This window comes from Cupressus sempervirens, chromosome 4, assembly GCF_028749045.1.
Source record: "Cupressus sempervirens isolate cs-2001-9-10 chromosome 4, ASM2874904v1, whole genome shotgun sequence".
NCBI lineage: Eukaryota > Viridiplantae > Streptophyta > Pinopsida > Cupressales > Cupressaceae > Cupressus > Cupressus sempervirens.
The window spans coordinates 329,023,593-329,041,398 of NC_143121.1; the positions used below are offsets into that span (position 1 = coordinate 329,023,593).

The window sequence follows — 17,806 nt, forward strand, 5'->3', positions numbered from 1 at the left end:
ATTTCAAAGTTACGCTATGGTGCACCTATGAATTGCGGCACACTACGAGTTTTGGCATCGAGCGAGATCGCTATGTCGAATCCAAATGAAATGTGATCTTTCAAAAATGAAATAGGTTATTTTAGGTCTCAACATCACCATCTTGTAGCATTTGATAGTTCATCAATAGCCCTCACGAGCTCCGAGTTATGACCCTCGGAAGATTGACGTCAAAATGCACTTAGAGCACTTTGGAGACTCCTCGGTACGGGGTGGCCGCAGATGATGGATGGTCTTCATGGCCAGAACAAGGGTGTCACTAGGGTTCACCCACCCACCTAGAGATAATGGCGCTGACGATTCGATGCCAAGATCAACGGTTTCAAAGTTACGCTGTGGTGCACCTATGAACTGAGGCACCCTGTGAGTTTTGGCATCGAGCGAGATCATTGTGCCGAATGCAAACGAAATGTGATCTCTCAAAAATTGGATAGGTTATTTTAGGCCTTAACATCACCATCCTATAGCATTCAACAGTTCATCGATAGCCCTCATGAGCTCTGAGTTATGACCCTCGAAAGATCGACCTCGAAACGCACTTAGAGCACCTTGGAGACTCCTCGGTACGGGGTGGTCACGGACGATGGATGGTCTCTGTGGCCCGAAAAAGGATGTCACTAGGGTTCACCCACCCACTCAGAGCTAATGGTGCTAACGATTTGAATAGTTTTAGCCATTAGGAGTTAGATTTTGAAAAGTTGTCAAGAAAATTGCAAAAGTTGCTAAGCAACTTTTTGCAATTTTTGCACTAAGACAAGTTTAATTGCAATTTTTTTTGCAAATGGACTCTACAAACTCCTAAAGACCCTAATAATGTTCTAAACATCTAGAATTACCTAAAAAACATGGAATTTACCAAAAATCCACTTTATTGAACCAATTGATGGCCAAGGCTTATAGTTGCACCATGAGGTCTTGTGTCCATTACAAATGTGAATGGTCATAGGGAGATAATTAGATCTATCCCTAGACCTTATTATATTAAGAAAATAAAAATGATTAGGTGCTTTGCACTAGTGTTCCATGTATTGATGTGATAAAAAAGTGCATAGAATGGTTAGTGATTGTGCATACCTCATGTATGCGTTACTTGATTTATTTATTTTTGATGAGATGTGGTTGGTATGTGATTGATTAACGAGCTTTCTTAGCATGAAAATTTTTGGATAACCAATCCATTTTCCTACTAATTCAAATGGGTGTGCCTAAGGGTTCAACATGTTTGGGTGATATTGAATCCACACGAAAATCACTTGCTCTTCTAGAGATGCTAAAGGGTGTATGGAAAGGGACTAGCATCCTTTAATATAATAGAATTTCATATTTGTGCATTTTTATGGATATGCATTTGGAAACATGTCATGCATTCTTGAAAATTCTTTTTATTAGATGTAGTAGGTATGTGGATGATCAACAACCCTGTATTTCATTAATGTTATTGGACTAAGAACTAGTTTTCCTCTCAGTTGGAGGGTGGGCCTAAGGGTCCAACACTAATGGGTGATGTTGAACCACCTTGGTAATGACTAGTTCATTTGGGGAGGCTTGAGATTGCATGCAAAGGGATTCTTGTCAATTTTACACAATATTAGCATCATAAAATCACTTTTTGTTTTAATGCCTCATTGTGAATGAGTATTCAAACTTATTGACACCTTCCCCAAATTTTTTTTTAAGAAATCAAGTATTCTAATTGTTCATTTGTACTTTCTAGATTTTTCTTATTGGATTAGTTTGATAAAAATAGTTTTAATAATCATAATGTCAGCTCTATGTCAAATAAGAAAAAAGCCAAACTTGTAATAAGATATCCGCAAGCAATTATCTTTCATATAGTTATAAATGCTCTTAAATTGTCCTTATAGACTTGTATCACATGCAAATATGATTTGCAAGAACTTGTTCAATATCTTCCTCTTATAATTCCTTACAAAGAACTTACCAAAATACAAATTAGAATGTGCAACTAATTTAACCTATCTTTTTCACTATTACAAAAACCATATAAAAAAAAAGTTCACATTTTACATCATAAATCTTAGGAATTCTCCCCAACACCACACCCCCCCCCCCCCCCCCACTCTTCATGATGTACCTACATTCCAATATCATAAATTTTTTAGCAACTTATTGTATTAAACAAGATAATCATCTGTTCATTGAATCATTATGAAAAAAATAACATAAGAAGTGAATATACTTAGTCGAGTGTTCCAATAGGGTACTCTCTCTGTTTTAGGGTCTCCAATAGGGCTTCGTGATCAGCATTAACAATAGTAAAAAGTTCTTTTACTTTTGGTCTTCCTTGATGCTTCAAATACTTTACATTTGTTGCTATAATAAGATGTGAATATATGAGAATTATTTTGTGCTTCTGATAGTCTTTGAATGCAGGAATTCCATTCATTCTAAGCATGTATGTCCGTAGCCATGTTCCAGCAACAACCACTGAACTAGTAGGATATGTTAATCCATCATCATCTATGATCGGTTGTGCAAGTTTTTGTTTATCTCTTACACAACGTGATAACCAATAATCAGATTTCCCATCATTCCCTTATAGTGCAACCAATGCAAAGACATGTCTTGGTTGAAGTAGATCTAATAGATGGTTATGCTCAATTGAACTTTTCATGTCATCATTTCTAATAGAGGGTATGATAGAAAATGGAGTAAGATAATGTGGAGCCCATGTGTCCACCCACTCACTTGACTCACAGTGATCCCAATCACACTGAAAACAACTAGGAAAAAAGCAAGCTAGCTGTCATGTCCAAATGGTCCATGTACTAGAATTAGAGCTCTGAAATGAATGCATTTTTGATGAGTCTCTCACTGTAGTACAATATGATCTATCAGCTATGGACCCTTCCTCAACCAACTAAAAGAACCTGTGTACCACTGAATCAAGAGTCCCTCCTGTGATAATGTTAAACTACACCAATCAACAATGCTATGAGCATCAAGAAGCTCTACTGCTGAAATCTTCTGTTGCTCCTTAACTAGAGCTCTCTTTAGACATGCCCCTGCTCCATCATGTTCCCCTTTTCTATGGATGGACTCAAAAAAACTCCAAATATGAGGCACCCCTCCCTTTATGTGCATCCTACACAATCGATAAAACATGCGAGCATTCTTGAATTGACCTGTACAGTTATCTAACCAAATGATATGTCTATCCATACCAATTGCATGCTCATGTAAGAAATCAAAATAATTCTCGAAACAATGTTGCACAAACTCATGAGAGTGAGATCTATTATCACTCATATAAAAATGATACTCTATAATAATCTTTCGATTATCTTTCGCACTATCAGGGGCATGTTTATATGTTATGTGAACGAAAACAGCAATATGAATGGAGGTGTAATACTGAGATTATGTCTCATTTTGAGGTTGCAATGTGTAGTTCTTAGCAAAATCAACAACTGATATAATAGTGCTAATGGGAAAAGTCTCCTTACACATTCTAAATTGTTGATCCAACCACTGAGACCTATGACAATGTCTTGCATACTTGTAAAAAAAATTTGCCTTGAAATTTGAAATAAAACTAGCCACACTGATATCTTTTCCAACCAATTCACATTTAGAGCTCTCACCCCCACTCTTCAATGTGTATTTCACCGTTTCATATACCTTTTTTTTCACTATTGTCTTTCCAAGATCTTGTTCGCATGCCTCATGGAAACATGTGTCAAACTTGGATAAGCCACCACATTCTGAACACTTCTCATTTAAGCAAGCATTTCTATAAAAGAAACAACCATCAACTCTATGACATAAAAGTTGATCTAGCAAGTCTCTTGATGATTTTGGAAGCCCACTAGCACCACAATCCTCTAACATTTCTTTACTATGCAAAGTAGAATGGATGGAGCGTAATAGTTCATGGTGCATAGAAAACTCAACATGATATTTGCAACATGTATTTTGAATTTTGAGTGACGCACAATAAAATGGCTTCAAAGATTCAAAAGCCCTTTTTGATATATGAATACTTGGATGGCTCTCTCTAAATTGTTTGAACAACATAGTTTGACTTACCTCCAAATAGTGTTTAGGATGTGGCGTACAGTCTCTGATGCCAGTTCTCAACTTTAACATGTCTTTAGCATTGGGTGAAACTTGTGAGCTAGAGTGCCAAAATTGTGTAATTTCTCCCTTCACATCATTGGATAGCTTCTTATCAAAATGTGGAAGTCTCCCACCAAATGCCCATCTTTCATTTTGAAGAGGATCATCAATTTTCTCTCGTCGACTAAGTAATCTTAAAGTAGTACGGTTTAGATTCAAATCAATACAAGTTTGTGTCATATATCTACCCTTTCTTAGATGATGACTTACCAAAGAGGTTGTAATAACCTTTTGAGTAGCTTTTTTATCCTTCTCCCTACTATTTTTCCCAATGCTATTGAGAGCAGTGAAAAGATTCTTCACAATAATGGCATTTCTTTTCAACTTTTTATTGACACGAATCTTCAATTTGGAAAGCATAGGTCTCATCTTTTGCATCTTTAATAAGTGCATGAAAAGATGACATTGCTCTACCACTTTCTTGTTGCCAAAAAACATCTTATATAGTCTTGAAGCCCATAATCAAATGGTTCTTTCTAATTTTTCCCCTTCCAAACTAGTAATAATCATTTCATTAGTTTCAATTATCCATTTTGGTGTTTTAGAACCTTCATGTCGATTATAATTAGGAGATATGTAAGGTTCTTGTGCATTAGGTTCCTGTGCATTGTCATGTTCGACATGGTCAATTATGCAATTTGCATTATGACCTGGTAGCATTTTGTCCTCAAAATTTTCATTCTTTAAATTTTTAATTTTGACATTATCGTTTTCAATAGGTACATTTTCATTTCCCAACTGTACATATTCATTATCTGACTCTATGATATCACCTTTGACTAATTCATCGTCAACTTGACTGATATTTAACATACCTTGTCTTTTTCTTCGGTGTTCCATTTTATCCCTTTCCCTATATGCCGTAATGTCTTCATTGGATACCTTCCTTTTGCATTTAGCCTTTCAATGACTGCTGCTCCCCATTTAGATAATAATATCAGACACCTAGGGTTATATTTTCAAACTTTTTTTGATTGGTTGGGCCCCAAAACGTGACTTTTTGTGAAACCTGTGAAAAAAATTCAAAAAGTGATGTTGTCGGGTCTGCAGGGACAGATAATATGTTGGAAAATGATGCTAGTAATATCAGATATTTGATTTGAAATATGATATCTGATATGAAATCGAATATTCGATTCCATATCAGATATCCGATATGCCCACTAAGATATTTTGGAGGGAAACTCAAATATGTAAGTTATAGTTTGTGACATTTCAATTATTTCAGTTATATTACTATGTAAAGATATATATATATATATATACACTAACGTAAGGTAAAGATATAACATATAATCTATTAATATATAATAATATATTATGTTATTCTTATTATAATCTATAAATATAATATATATTATTATATTATATTATTATTATTTTTCTTATATTTTTATTAAATATAATAACATAATATATTATATATATATGTTATTAATATATTATAATATATTATGTTATTAGTATTATAATCTATAAATATAATATATATATATGTCGAAGAGGGTCATAGATTGACCTATGACCCCCTTCGACCCATTACATGACGACATATGTCCCTAGGGGTCCTACAACCCCTAGGGACATATTAGATTGCTTCTTATGGGTCGAAGGGGGTCATAGGGTGACCTATGAACCCCTTCGACCCATTACATGATGACATATGACCCTAGGGGTCCTAGGACCCCTAGGGACATATTAGAATTCTTCATATGGATCGAACGGGGTCATAGGGTGACCTATGACCTCCTTCGACCCATTACATGATGATGTATGGCCCTAGGGGTCCTAGGACCCCTAAGGACATATTAGAATGCTTCATATGAGTTGAAGGGGGTCACAGCTTGACCTATGACCCCCTTCGACACATTACATGACGACATATGTTCCTAGCGACATATTAGAATGCTTCATATGAGTTGAAGGGGGTCATAGCTTGACCTATGACCCCCTTCAATCCATTACATGATGACATATGTCCCTAGGGGTCCTAGGACCCCTAGGGACATATTATAATACCTCCTATGGGTCGAAGGGGATCATAGGTTGACCTATGACCCCCTTCGACCCATTACATGATGACATATGTCTCTAGGGGTCCTTATTAGAATGCTTCCTATGGGTCGAAGCTTCGACCCATTACATGACGACATATGTCCCTAGAGGTCCTAAGACCCTTAGGGACATATTAAAATGCTTCATATGGGTCAAAGGGGGTCATAGGTTGACTTATGACCCACTTCGACCCATTACATGATGACATATGTCCTTAGGGGTCCTAGGACCCTTAGGGACATATTAGATTGCTTCTTATGAGTCGAAGGGGGTAATAGGGTGACCTATGACCCCTTTCAACCTATTACATGACAACATATGTCCCTAGGGGTCTTAGGACCCCTAGGGACATATTAGAATGTTTCATATGGGGACATATTAGAATGCTTCATATGGGGACATATTAGAATGCTTCATATGGGTCGAAGGGGGTCATAGGGTGAAGGTCACCCTATGACCCCCTTCGATCCATTACATGACGACATATGTCCCTAGGGGTCCTAGGACCCCTAGGGACATATTAGAATGATTCTTATGGGTTGAAGGGGGTCATAGGTTGACTTATGACCCCCTTCGACCCATTACATGATGATATATATCCTTAGGGGTCTTAGGACCCCTAGGGACATATTAGAATTCTTCATATAGGTTGAAGGGGGTCATAGGTTGACCTATGACCCCTTTCAACCCATTACATGACGACATATGTCCCTAAGGGTCCTAGGACCCTTAAAAACATATTAGAATGCTTCCTTTGAGTCGAAGGCGGTCATAGGTTAACCTATGACCCCCTTCGACCCATTACATGACGACATATGTCCCTAGGGGTCCTAGGACCCCTAGGGACATATTAGAATCCTTCCTATGGGTCGAAGAGGTTCATAGGTCCTTTTGACCCATTACATGACAACATATATCCCTAGGGGTCCTAGGACCCCTAGGGACATATTAGAATGCTTCTTATGGGTCGAAGGGGGTAATAGGTTGACCTATGACCCCCTTCGACCAATTACATGATGACATATGTCCCTAGGGGTCTTAAGACCCCTAGGGACATATTAGAATGCTTCTTATGGGTCGAAGGGGGCATAGGTTGACCTATGACCCCCTTCGACCCATTACATAACAACAAATGTCCCTAGGGGTCCAAGGACTCCTAGGGACATATTAGAATGCTTCCTATGGGTCGAAGGGGGTCATAGGTCACTAACCCCCTTCGACCCATTACATGATGACATATGTTCCTAGGGGTCCTAGGATCCCTACAGACATATTAGAATGCTTCCTATGAGTCGAAGGGGGTCATAGGTTGACCTATAACCCACTTTGACCCTTTACATGATGACATATATCCTTAGGGGTCCTAGGACCCTTAGGGACATATTAGATTGCTTCTTATGAGTCGAAGTTCAACTCATTACATGATGACATATGTCCCTAGGGGTCCTAGGACCCCTAAGGACATATTAGAATGCTTCATATGGGTTGAAGGGGGTCATAGGGTGATCTATGACCCCCTTCGACCCATTACATGACGACATATGTCCCTAGGGGTCCTTGGACCCCTAGGGACATATTAGAATGCTTCCTATGGGTCAAAGGGGGTCATAGGTCACCTATGACCCCCTTTGACCCATTACATGATGATATATGTCCCTAGGGGTCCTAAGACCCCTAGGAACATATTAGAATGCTTCGTATAGGTCGAAGGGGGTCATAGGTTGACCTATGACCCCCTTTGACCTATTACATGATCACATATGTCCCTAGGGGTCCTAGGACCCCTGGGGACATATTAGAATGCTTCCTTTGGGTCAAAGGAGGTTAAAGGAGGTCAGAGGTTGACCTATGACCCCCTTGGACCCATTGCATGACGACCTATGTCCCTAGGGGTCCTAAGACCCCTATGGACATATTAGAATCCTTCATACGGGTCGAAGGGGGTCATAGATTGACCTGTGGCCCCCTTCAACCCATTACATGATGATCCTTCCTATGGGTCGAAGGGGGTCATAGGTTGTCCTATGACCCCCTTCGACCCATTACATGATGACATATGTCCCTAGGGGTCCTAGGATCCCTAGGGACATATTAGAATGCTTCATATGGGTCGAAGGGTTCATATTAGAATGCGTCATAGGGTCGAAGGGGGTCATAGGTTGACCTATGACCCACATTGACCCATTACATGATGACATATGTCCTTAGGGGTCCTAGGACCCTTAGGGACATATTAGATTGCTTCTTATGGGTTGAAGGGGGTCATAGGTCATGACCCATTACATGACAACATATGTCCTTAGGGGTCCTAGGACCCCTAGGGACATATTAGAATGCTTCATATGGGTCGAAGGGGGTCATAGGGTGACCTATGACCCCCTTCGACCATTACATGATGACATATGTCCCTAGGGGTCCTAAGACCCCTAGGGACATATTAGAATGCTTCATATGGGTCAAAGGGGGTCGTAGGTTGACTTATGACCCTCTTTGACCTATTACATGATGATATATGTCCCTAGCTAGGACCCCTAGGGACATATTAGAATGCTTTGTATAGGTCGAAGGGGGTCATAGGTTGACCTATGACCAACCTATGACCCCAACCTATGACCCCCTTCAACCCATTACATAATGACATATGTCCCTAGGAGTCCTAGGACCCCTAGGGACATATTAGAATGCTTTTTTTTTGGGTTGAAAGGGGTAATAGGTTGACCTATGACCCCCTTCGACCCATTACATGATGACATATGTCCCTAGGGGTACATATTAGAATCCTTCCTATGGGTCAAAGGGGGTCATAGGTTGACCTATGACCCCCTTTCGACCCATTACATAATGACATATGTCCCTAGGGGTCCTAGGACCCCTAGGGACATATTAGAATCCTTCTTATGGGTTGAAGGGGGTCATAGGTTGACGTATGACCCCCTTCGACCCATTACATGATGACATATGTCCCTAGGGGTCCTAGGACCTCTAGGGACATATTAGAATGCTTCTTATGGGTAGAAGGGGGTCATAGGTTGATCTATAACCCCATTTGACCCATTACATGATGACATATGTCCCTGGGGGCCATAGGACCCCTAGGGACATATTAGAATGCTTCTTTTGGGTCGAAGGGGGTCATAGGTTGACCTATGACCCCCTTCGACCTATTACATGATGACATATGCCCCTAGGGGTCCTAAGACCCCTAGGGACATATTAGAATCCTTCCTATGGGTCGAAGGTGGTCATAGGTTGACCTAGTACACCCTTCAACTCATTAGATGATGACATATGTTAAAATATTTCGTATGGGTCAAAGGGGGTCATAGGTTAACTTATAACCCACTTTGACCCATGAAATGATGACATATGTTCCTAGGGGTCCTAGGACCTTTAGGGACATGTTAGAATTCTTCATATGGGTCGAAAGGGGGTCATGGGGTGATTAATGACCCCATTCGACCCATTACATGATGACATATGTCCCTAGGGGTCCTAGGACCCATAGGGACATGTTAGAATCTTTCATATGGGTCGAAGGGGGTCATGGGGTGACCTATGACCCCCTTTGACCCATTACATGATGACATATGTCCTTAGGGGTCCTAGGACCCTTAGGGACATATTAGAATCGTTCGTATGGGTCGAAGGGGACATATTAGAATCGTTTGTATGGGTCGAAAGGGGTTATAGGTTGACCTTTGACCCACTTCGACCCATTAAATGATGACATATGTCCTTCATATGGGTCGAAGGGGGTTATTGGGTGACTTATGACCCCTGTCGACCCATTACATGATGACATATGTCCTTAGGGGTACATATTAGAATGCTTCTTATGGGTCGAAGGGGGTCATAGGGTGACCTTTGACCCCCTTCGACCCATTACATGGGCTTGGGACATATTGGAATCTTTCATTTGGATCGAAGGGGGTTATAGGTTGACCTATGACCCCCTTCGACCCATTACATGACGACATATGTCCCTAGGGGTCATAGGACCCCTAGGGACATATTAGAATCCTTCGTATGGGTCAAAGGGACAATATTATATTTAATAATTATATTATATTGTATATTTTAATATAATAATAATATATTATTAGATTATATAACAATAATAATCATATATGTTACTAGATTATAGATTTGATAATAATAATAACAATATATATTATTATATAGAATAATTTTGTCATATAATACTATTATATATATTTAATAATAATAATATATATAATATATATCACTATATTATATTTAGAACTATATTATATTTAATAATAATAATATATATTACTATTATGTAATAATAATTATAATATTAATGTTCACACATTCACGAAATATATTTTTTTCTAAAATTGTCTAAAGTTATTCTCTTAAATTTATTTCCCTTTAAATTTGTTTCCTTCCAAATTTAAAATTGAAAAAAACTTCCCTTTTCAAATTTCCCTCCAAAAATGGGTGGAAACTTATTGGGCCATATCAGATATCTGATTTGAAATCAAATATTTGATTAGGCCTGGTATTTACCAAGCCTACCCAGTCAACCCAAAAAATGTGTTTTAGTAGGGTTTCAGTGACACTCAGACTTCGGGTAGCCATTTGACAATGTTATTTTGATCGAAATTGAATGAAACAAAAAGAGTTTTTTAATATCACTCTCGAGATTTCATCGATATAATTGCTATCAAATTCTGAGTTTGATAAGTATTTATTAGTTAATTTTCAATGAAGATTATATTAAAGTGCTAATTAACATACTAATTGAAAAATAGCTATAACTTTCAAACGGTATAACATTTTTCAAATCTAAAAGTTACATCACATTCTATGCTTTGCCTAGTATAAGAAAAATAAAATAAAAATAAAATTTGGTTAAATTTTCAATTAGTTAAGGTGGTTAGACACGAGAGTTTTTTTTCGAAAACGTTTTGGTAGAAAATTCATATTTAATTATTTATTTGGAATAAAAATACTGAAAAATATGCATCACATGTGGGCATGAGTCTATTTTTTATATCTATAAATATATTAAAAAAATATTGTCATTTGATTTTGATTAAGTTGGTTAGACATACACCTACTTTTTATTTTCGCCCTGAAACTTTTGTAGTACTGCATTAAAATCCAAACTTTTGACCAATCAATTATTTTTTTCTCCTAATAAGGCCTAGTAGTTTAAAAACTAAATTCAATTTCCTACAGATTATTTTCTTACAATTTTTTGATATAAAGTCCATAACCACTTTAAAATTATGTGTCACGTTGACATAACCCTGATTTGCTGATTTTTCATTGCCACTTAAGGCCATAGTTTGGTACACTATGATCCTATACATACCCAAATAGTTATTAGCAGCTAACAAAATCTCCATATCTCCTTTTTGGTTCCACAGTCGGTGAGCCCAGGAATCCAACATAGGTAAGGAAAGGCAAAACCCAAAAATTTGCAAATAAGAGCATGATGGCTCCAGTATTCGACATCCTCCAAAACTTGTTCAGGTTGAATAACCAAAATTGGCTAGTTCTTTGCTTTCTGCAAACATCCATTAACTTTCTTTAATTGAAGCATCCTGTGTGGAGAGGATTCACCTTCCCTCGATTGGGGTTTACCATTCTGATCCTTACTACTGGCATGCAACAATGAAGACGGCTCACCCATCTCCATATCTCCAACAAAAGGCAGGGGGGAGGCAATACCACTATCCCCCATTCACCCTAACTTGGGACTCAACAAATAAATAGAGAGGAGGATGGGGTAGAAGCTCCACACCACAAAACCACCATAGGTCCCCACCAAAGATATAGTAATAACAGTGATTGAATTGCAAAGCTCCACAAATGAGCCAGGAAAAAAAAACCAAGACACCCATGTTGGTAGTGTCCACCCAAACTAGAAGATACAATAGCCTCGATTATAGAGAACAAGCATGCCACAGGATCATAGAGAGCTGACACAGGTCAAGCTAGGGCACGTAGGCCCTAGCGCCTGATTGGAATTCACACACCATGTCCCGTAATTGCTTCCATGTTCACTAGAACTTTAATAACTTCTTTATTTTATGTTTTTTAAAAATTATTTTATATGTCATCAACCTACATTCAATTCTTTTGAAGTTAAAAAATAATAATTTTTGAAAAAAGTGAAATTTTGTTCAAATTATGGTGTTCGTACATGAGAGGTTTTAAATTTATCTTTATAGCCAATTAAAAATTAATAATAAAAAATTATTCAACAAATAATTAAGGAAAAATATTATCACCAATCTTTGGTGTGTTAAGTAACTTCATTTAAAATGATTTACAAAAATTTATTTATTTGTGTCAAATTATGGTGTCCGTACAAGAGTGTGGTATGGTCCTGAAACAAGCATTTTGAAAAAGTGGTTTTTAAAGATCCATACCAAAAAAAAATCTATCATATGGGTACACAAATAAATTACATATTCAAAAAGTAGATTTCAAACACTACAATTTTTATTTGTGAAATTTTTTAATATTGAATCTTCAAATGCATCAAATTTTGACATCAATTGACAAGAAATTTCAAAAATAGGAAAAACTCTTCCACTTTTTGCTTGAAAGTGAAACCTAACTTCTTGCACTTACCCATATGTTGCGCAAGGAGTTGATGATACCTGCTAATTGGAATCAATAGAGGGTTGGTGCAAAATTGCTATGGAAGGTGTGTACAACCTCAATGAGATGTTGATGATGTGCCCTCTCCACATGGCATAGGCTTCTTCTTGAGCTAGTATATGATCATAAGAGCATTTAAAAGCTTCAATTACTTGTACAACATTAATATAAAATTTATTATCCAAATTCTTTGTGGAAGATAACTATTGGTTTGTTTATTTTATAGTTATCCATTATTATGCAATGAAGCCATTTATTTCTCAAGATCTAAGTTTTCCTATTTATTTTATAGTTGGTTTTAGAAAAGTAATCTTTTGAAAAACATAATATAGTAAGTGTTTCATTTGTTCTACATATTTTAAAAGTTAGATTGAAAAAATCCTACAATCAATCTTTCTAAAAGTTATCTTAAAAAGGAAAAACAAAATCAATTTAAGGTGTCCAACATAATGTTAAATATAAATTGGAATAATAAAAGTGATATGTTTAATGAAAATCCTCGAAATCAATTCATTAATTGAATGTAGTGCCTACCCCAGTTTATATCTTCCTAGTTACATTTTTGTTATCATTGCCAAACTCTTTTAGGCCAGTTTTATGCTTGATGTTTAGTAGCATTATCTTGAGATTATTAGATATTGTTTTACATTCAGTTGATTAAATGATGAGATTACTTGGTACTCTATATTTCATGTATGCATGATGATTATTTAGTGTTTTTACTTATTGATGATGATTAGTTAGATGGATTATCATATGTGTTTCTTATGGATACTTACCCCATACTGCATGTGTATGGTGTGCGTGTTTGTTTTCTTTTTGTATGACACATTTGATGTGGTTAAGGAAGGGATTCATAGTCACCTACTAGTCGAGATCTACACGATACACCACTTCCTGCCATTGCCTGTTTAGTTAGTATATATTGTGTTTGTACATGCATAAATTTTATGCAGGTTGTAGGTACCGGGTATCGACTTCCCTAAATTGCTAGGATGAGTGTACCCTATCACATTATCTCAATGGTAAGAGAGGGGAGATAAATTCTTAAGTCCAAATCTCAACCCTTTAAGCCATTTGTCCTAATTGAAAATTAGGACAAGTATTTGAGTTGAGTACCCTCTGAATGCGTCGAATGACGTTAATTTGTGATTATAACCCTTTAGTTTGATTTTGTATGTGTTTTTCTTTGATGGATTTTCGTATGTTGTTTTATGAGTCATTGGTGAATTTTCTATAAATTAAGTCTAATTAAAAAGATTTAATTTAATGAAAAATTATTATGATATTTTAATATTTAATTATATTTAATTAATTGAATAAAAGGAATTAAATTTGAAGATAAAAGTTATAACATGATAATATTTATTAAATTTAATAATAATATATTTAGAGTTCATTTTTAAATAAATGCTAAATATTATCGTTATTTAAATTAATAAATATTTATCAAATTAAACATTTGAAAATAAATTAAAAAAGTGAAAAGATATTAAATTATTAAAAAGTTTTAAGTTTGCATGATTTATGCATGAGATTAAAATATAAGAAATTAATTAAAAAGATAAAAAAAAATATATTTAATAAAGATATTTTAATTACATAAAGTGCACATGAGATTGAAAATTAATAAATTAATTGAAAAAGAAGTCAAGTGGAAATTTAATAAAGTTATTTAATAATTCTTTTAACGTGCATGAAAAAGATTAATGCAAGATAAAAGAAAGATAAATAAAAGTTAATATGGAGTTAACGGTTGTGAGCAAGGAGTTCTCTCGGGTGAACACATAATTAGTGCCCCGATTTAAAGAGAGAACTCTTTATCACCATTGGAAGGTTCATTTTTTAGAGAGGAATTTGGGACGCGAATTTTGAAAGCGAATTTTGGGAAGTTTCAGAAAGGAGTTTTGGATAGAAGCAAATTCCCTCACAATCTTTGGGTGGTTGCGTATTAGCATCAAGTTCAGGAAATGTCTTATGTTTTTTATCACTGATTAATTACGCAATTTTTCTTTCCTGTCTTCTTCATGCCTGTGGATTGTAAATCCAAATTCTTTGTGATAAACCCTTAAACATTTCAATATTGTAAATTATTAAATGCTTGTCAATATCTTCTGCATACGTAGAGATTAGAAAAGAAATCAGAAAATCCTCGTTTTTTCTAGATTAAAGAAATTAGTTTTTAAATGGGGAGGGTTTGAGATTTAAGAAGAAAATTAATCACGGAGGCTTTTGTAATTAAAAAAGAAATTAAAAAAAAGAAAAAGAAAATTCGATTGGTTGCTCGAATTTTCTCTATCTGATTAATGATGAAAAATAATTTAAAAAAAAAAAAAAATATTTTTTTAAAGAGAGGGTTCTATATATCTATAAATCTTTTAACATAAATTAATTTATTAAAAAAATAATTTAAAATAAATATTATTTATATATATATTCACAATCTAAAATTATTAATTAAGAAGGGAGTTTATTTCATTTATGAAAAAAGAGTTTTATAAAAAAAAAAAAAAAAAATTTAATTATATTTAAACAAACAAAATTTTAAATAAATAAATAAAATATAATATATATGTGGGGAGGGGTTTAACCCCACCCTGGCGTGGCTATACAGCCACGAAAATGCACTTACTTTACATTGCTTTTTCTAACTTTTTAAAAAATTGACAAAGTCCTCTCCTTCGTATGAAAGTGCATTTTCGTGGCTGTATAGACGTTGCCCTCACACAAACGATGACGGAGCATAAAAGGCTATTTAATGTTTGATTTTTCGGAGAGAAACCAGTAAGGAAAACAGGAGACTCAGCACTATCAGCATGACAGGCGAACTTCGTTATTTGCGTGTTTGCAGGCATTCATGGGAATAAGACATATGTTTTTTTGAATTTACCCAGACCTTTCATTAGTGTTATTGCTATTGTTATTCGTTTCACACACAAGGAAGAAATGGCAGCTGCTTCTGGGACATCGTTTTTAATGCTTTCCAGGGAGCCCAAGGTATCCAGTTTATCTTCTGTGTGCTTAACGTAGGTTCAGTAGAAATTGCATTCAACCTTTAAAAATAATGTAAAAAGTTCTTATGGTAACTGGACTGTATACTCTGTTTACTGCCCAACTATAACTTTGATTCAATTAGGCTAAAAACTAGCAAATGGGTTCTAGTCTCTGTTTTTAAATTATCAACACTGTCAAATGATAAAAAAATAAGATTAATTTTGCAGTTTGTATTGTCATTAAACCTCTTTAGCACCGAGCATTTTTCTTTTGAAGAGTATATGCACATCCCTGCGTTCAATGATCTATTCTGTCTATTGGTTTTATCCTTGGGTAGAAGGGTCCTGCTATATGGTATTTTGATCAGTAACTTTTACGCATAAGAGGCACGCATATATGTTAGAATATAATGGCACAGATTAGTAGATTTCTTCGAGCTCAAATAGCTTAGTGAAAATTGAGCTTGGGTTACTACTAACAAGGCTATTAAATATGGTGTTTTGTGGGTTTTATTTCTTTTTGCAATTTCCTTCAGGAAAAAGTGTAGTTGGCTGCATTGTTCTATTCCCGGGTCTTTTCAAGCCAACTCCCAAGGTGACTAGGGCAACGCTTTTACTGATTATAAAAAGGTGAGACTACCAAACTTTTTACCATTCACATTGCTCAGGCAATTCCAAATATGATCGAGCATAATCCACTCTCAGTGGGATTGCCTGGTCTCACAGTTGTTGCATATCCCTCGCTAAAGATTATATCGAGTTTTGAATTTGGGTGTTGCGGTATGCTTGTCTTGAGCTTCACCTCTGAAAAGTTAAAGCACTTGCCTCTAATCATCACATACTTCTATCATATTCCTTTTTTAACAATAATATTGAGCTGGACTAATACCAAACCTATTAGGTAAGTTGCAACGATTTGCAAGAGACCTCCTCTATTTCATTCTTGAGACACTTGTTTATTCTCTATGATGATAGTGTGATTGAGGGTGGGGTTTGATGGGGCGGGTGCATTGTTGCTCTAAACACTAAAATAGGCTTTTTTAACAAGTTTTATGCTTGTTTAAAACGAGAGCCAATGTAGGGTGTTTGTTGCTATTAGTGTTAGTGATTTGTGAAAGAAAGATGGCGGTGAATCTGCTTTATTATTTAGGTGGGATTGTAATGATTAGTTACTTTGTATGGTCAATAGAACAGAACTTAAAATTAAGCTGAAAAGTGCAGAAAAACAAGGGCATGGAACATGCTACACACATGTTTTCTCCAATAAATTTCTATCAGAAATTAGAGTAATTATAAGGAAGGTTATGTAGACAAGAACTCATTCCTTTAAAAATGCCAAGTCAGCGACTATAGAGATTGATCAGCTGAGAATAAAGCTGAAGATCACAAGAGAAGAAAAATCATATGATATTGACAAACCAAAGAGAGAAAAATGGCTGTTTTGAAATACATATTTAGTCACTAGATAAGATAAAGATAAATTTATTAATGTCCAACAACAGACCACAACTGGGTCTAAGGGATTGAGGAGTCGAACAAAATACAACCAACAACATGAACACCAAATGGTGACTAGAGAGCAATGAACAAAAGAAAGAAAGAAAAACCAAACCCCGAGAGACGTGGGGAGGGTGGGAGGGGTGAGAGGACAACCCTTTCGCACCGAACAAAAGTAGGTAGTTGAGGAAACATAGAAAAACCCCATAATAGAAGGATAATCCGTAGGAGTTGTAGAGGGATGGTGCCGACAATGCTATTTCTGGAGGTGACTCACAAGGCTAGACGAAGTGGATCTCTGAGAGTAGCATATGTGGGGTCTCAATGACTTGAGTTGAGAAGGCGAGAACAAGTGCCTTTTGGTGCTATGCATTGTCCTAGGGAAGAAAGAAGTGATGAGCTGGCTGGATAAAGGGCACAAGGGGTGAAAAGAGTGGTCT

The 17,806-nt window shown here is 36.1% G+C and overlaps 1 protein-coding gene across 2 annotated transcripts in view; it reads left to right on the forward strand.

Moving 5' to 3' along the window:
- Positions 1–15,659: 15,659 nt before the first annotated feature.
- The window catches only part of LOC149561362 (uncharacterized), a 79,686-nt gene continuing 77,539 nt past the window's right edge, over positions 15,660–17,806 (forward strand). For both annotated transcript variants that reach the window (XM_089825102.1, XM_089825103.1), the window contains exon 1: positions 15,660–15,873. In XM_089825102.1, coding sequence (XP_089681228.1) covers positions 15,823–15,873 — 51 coding nt within the window. In that variant the 5' untranslated portion in view covers positions 15,660–15,822. The remainder of the gene's footprint in view (positions 15,874–17,806) is intronic.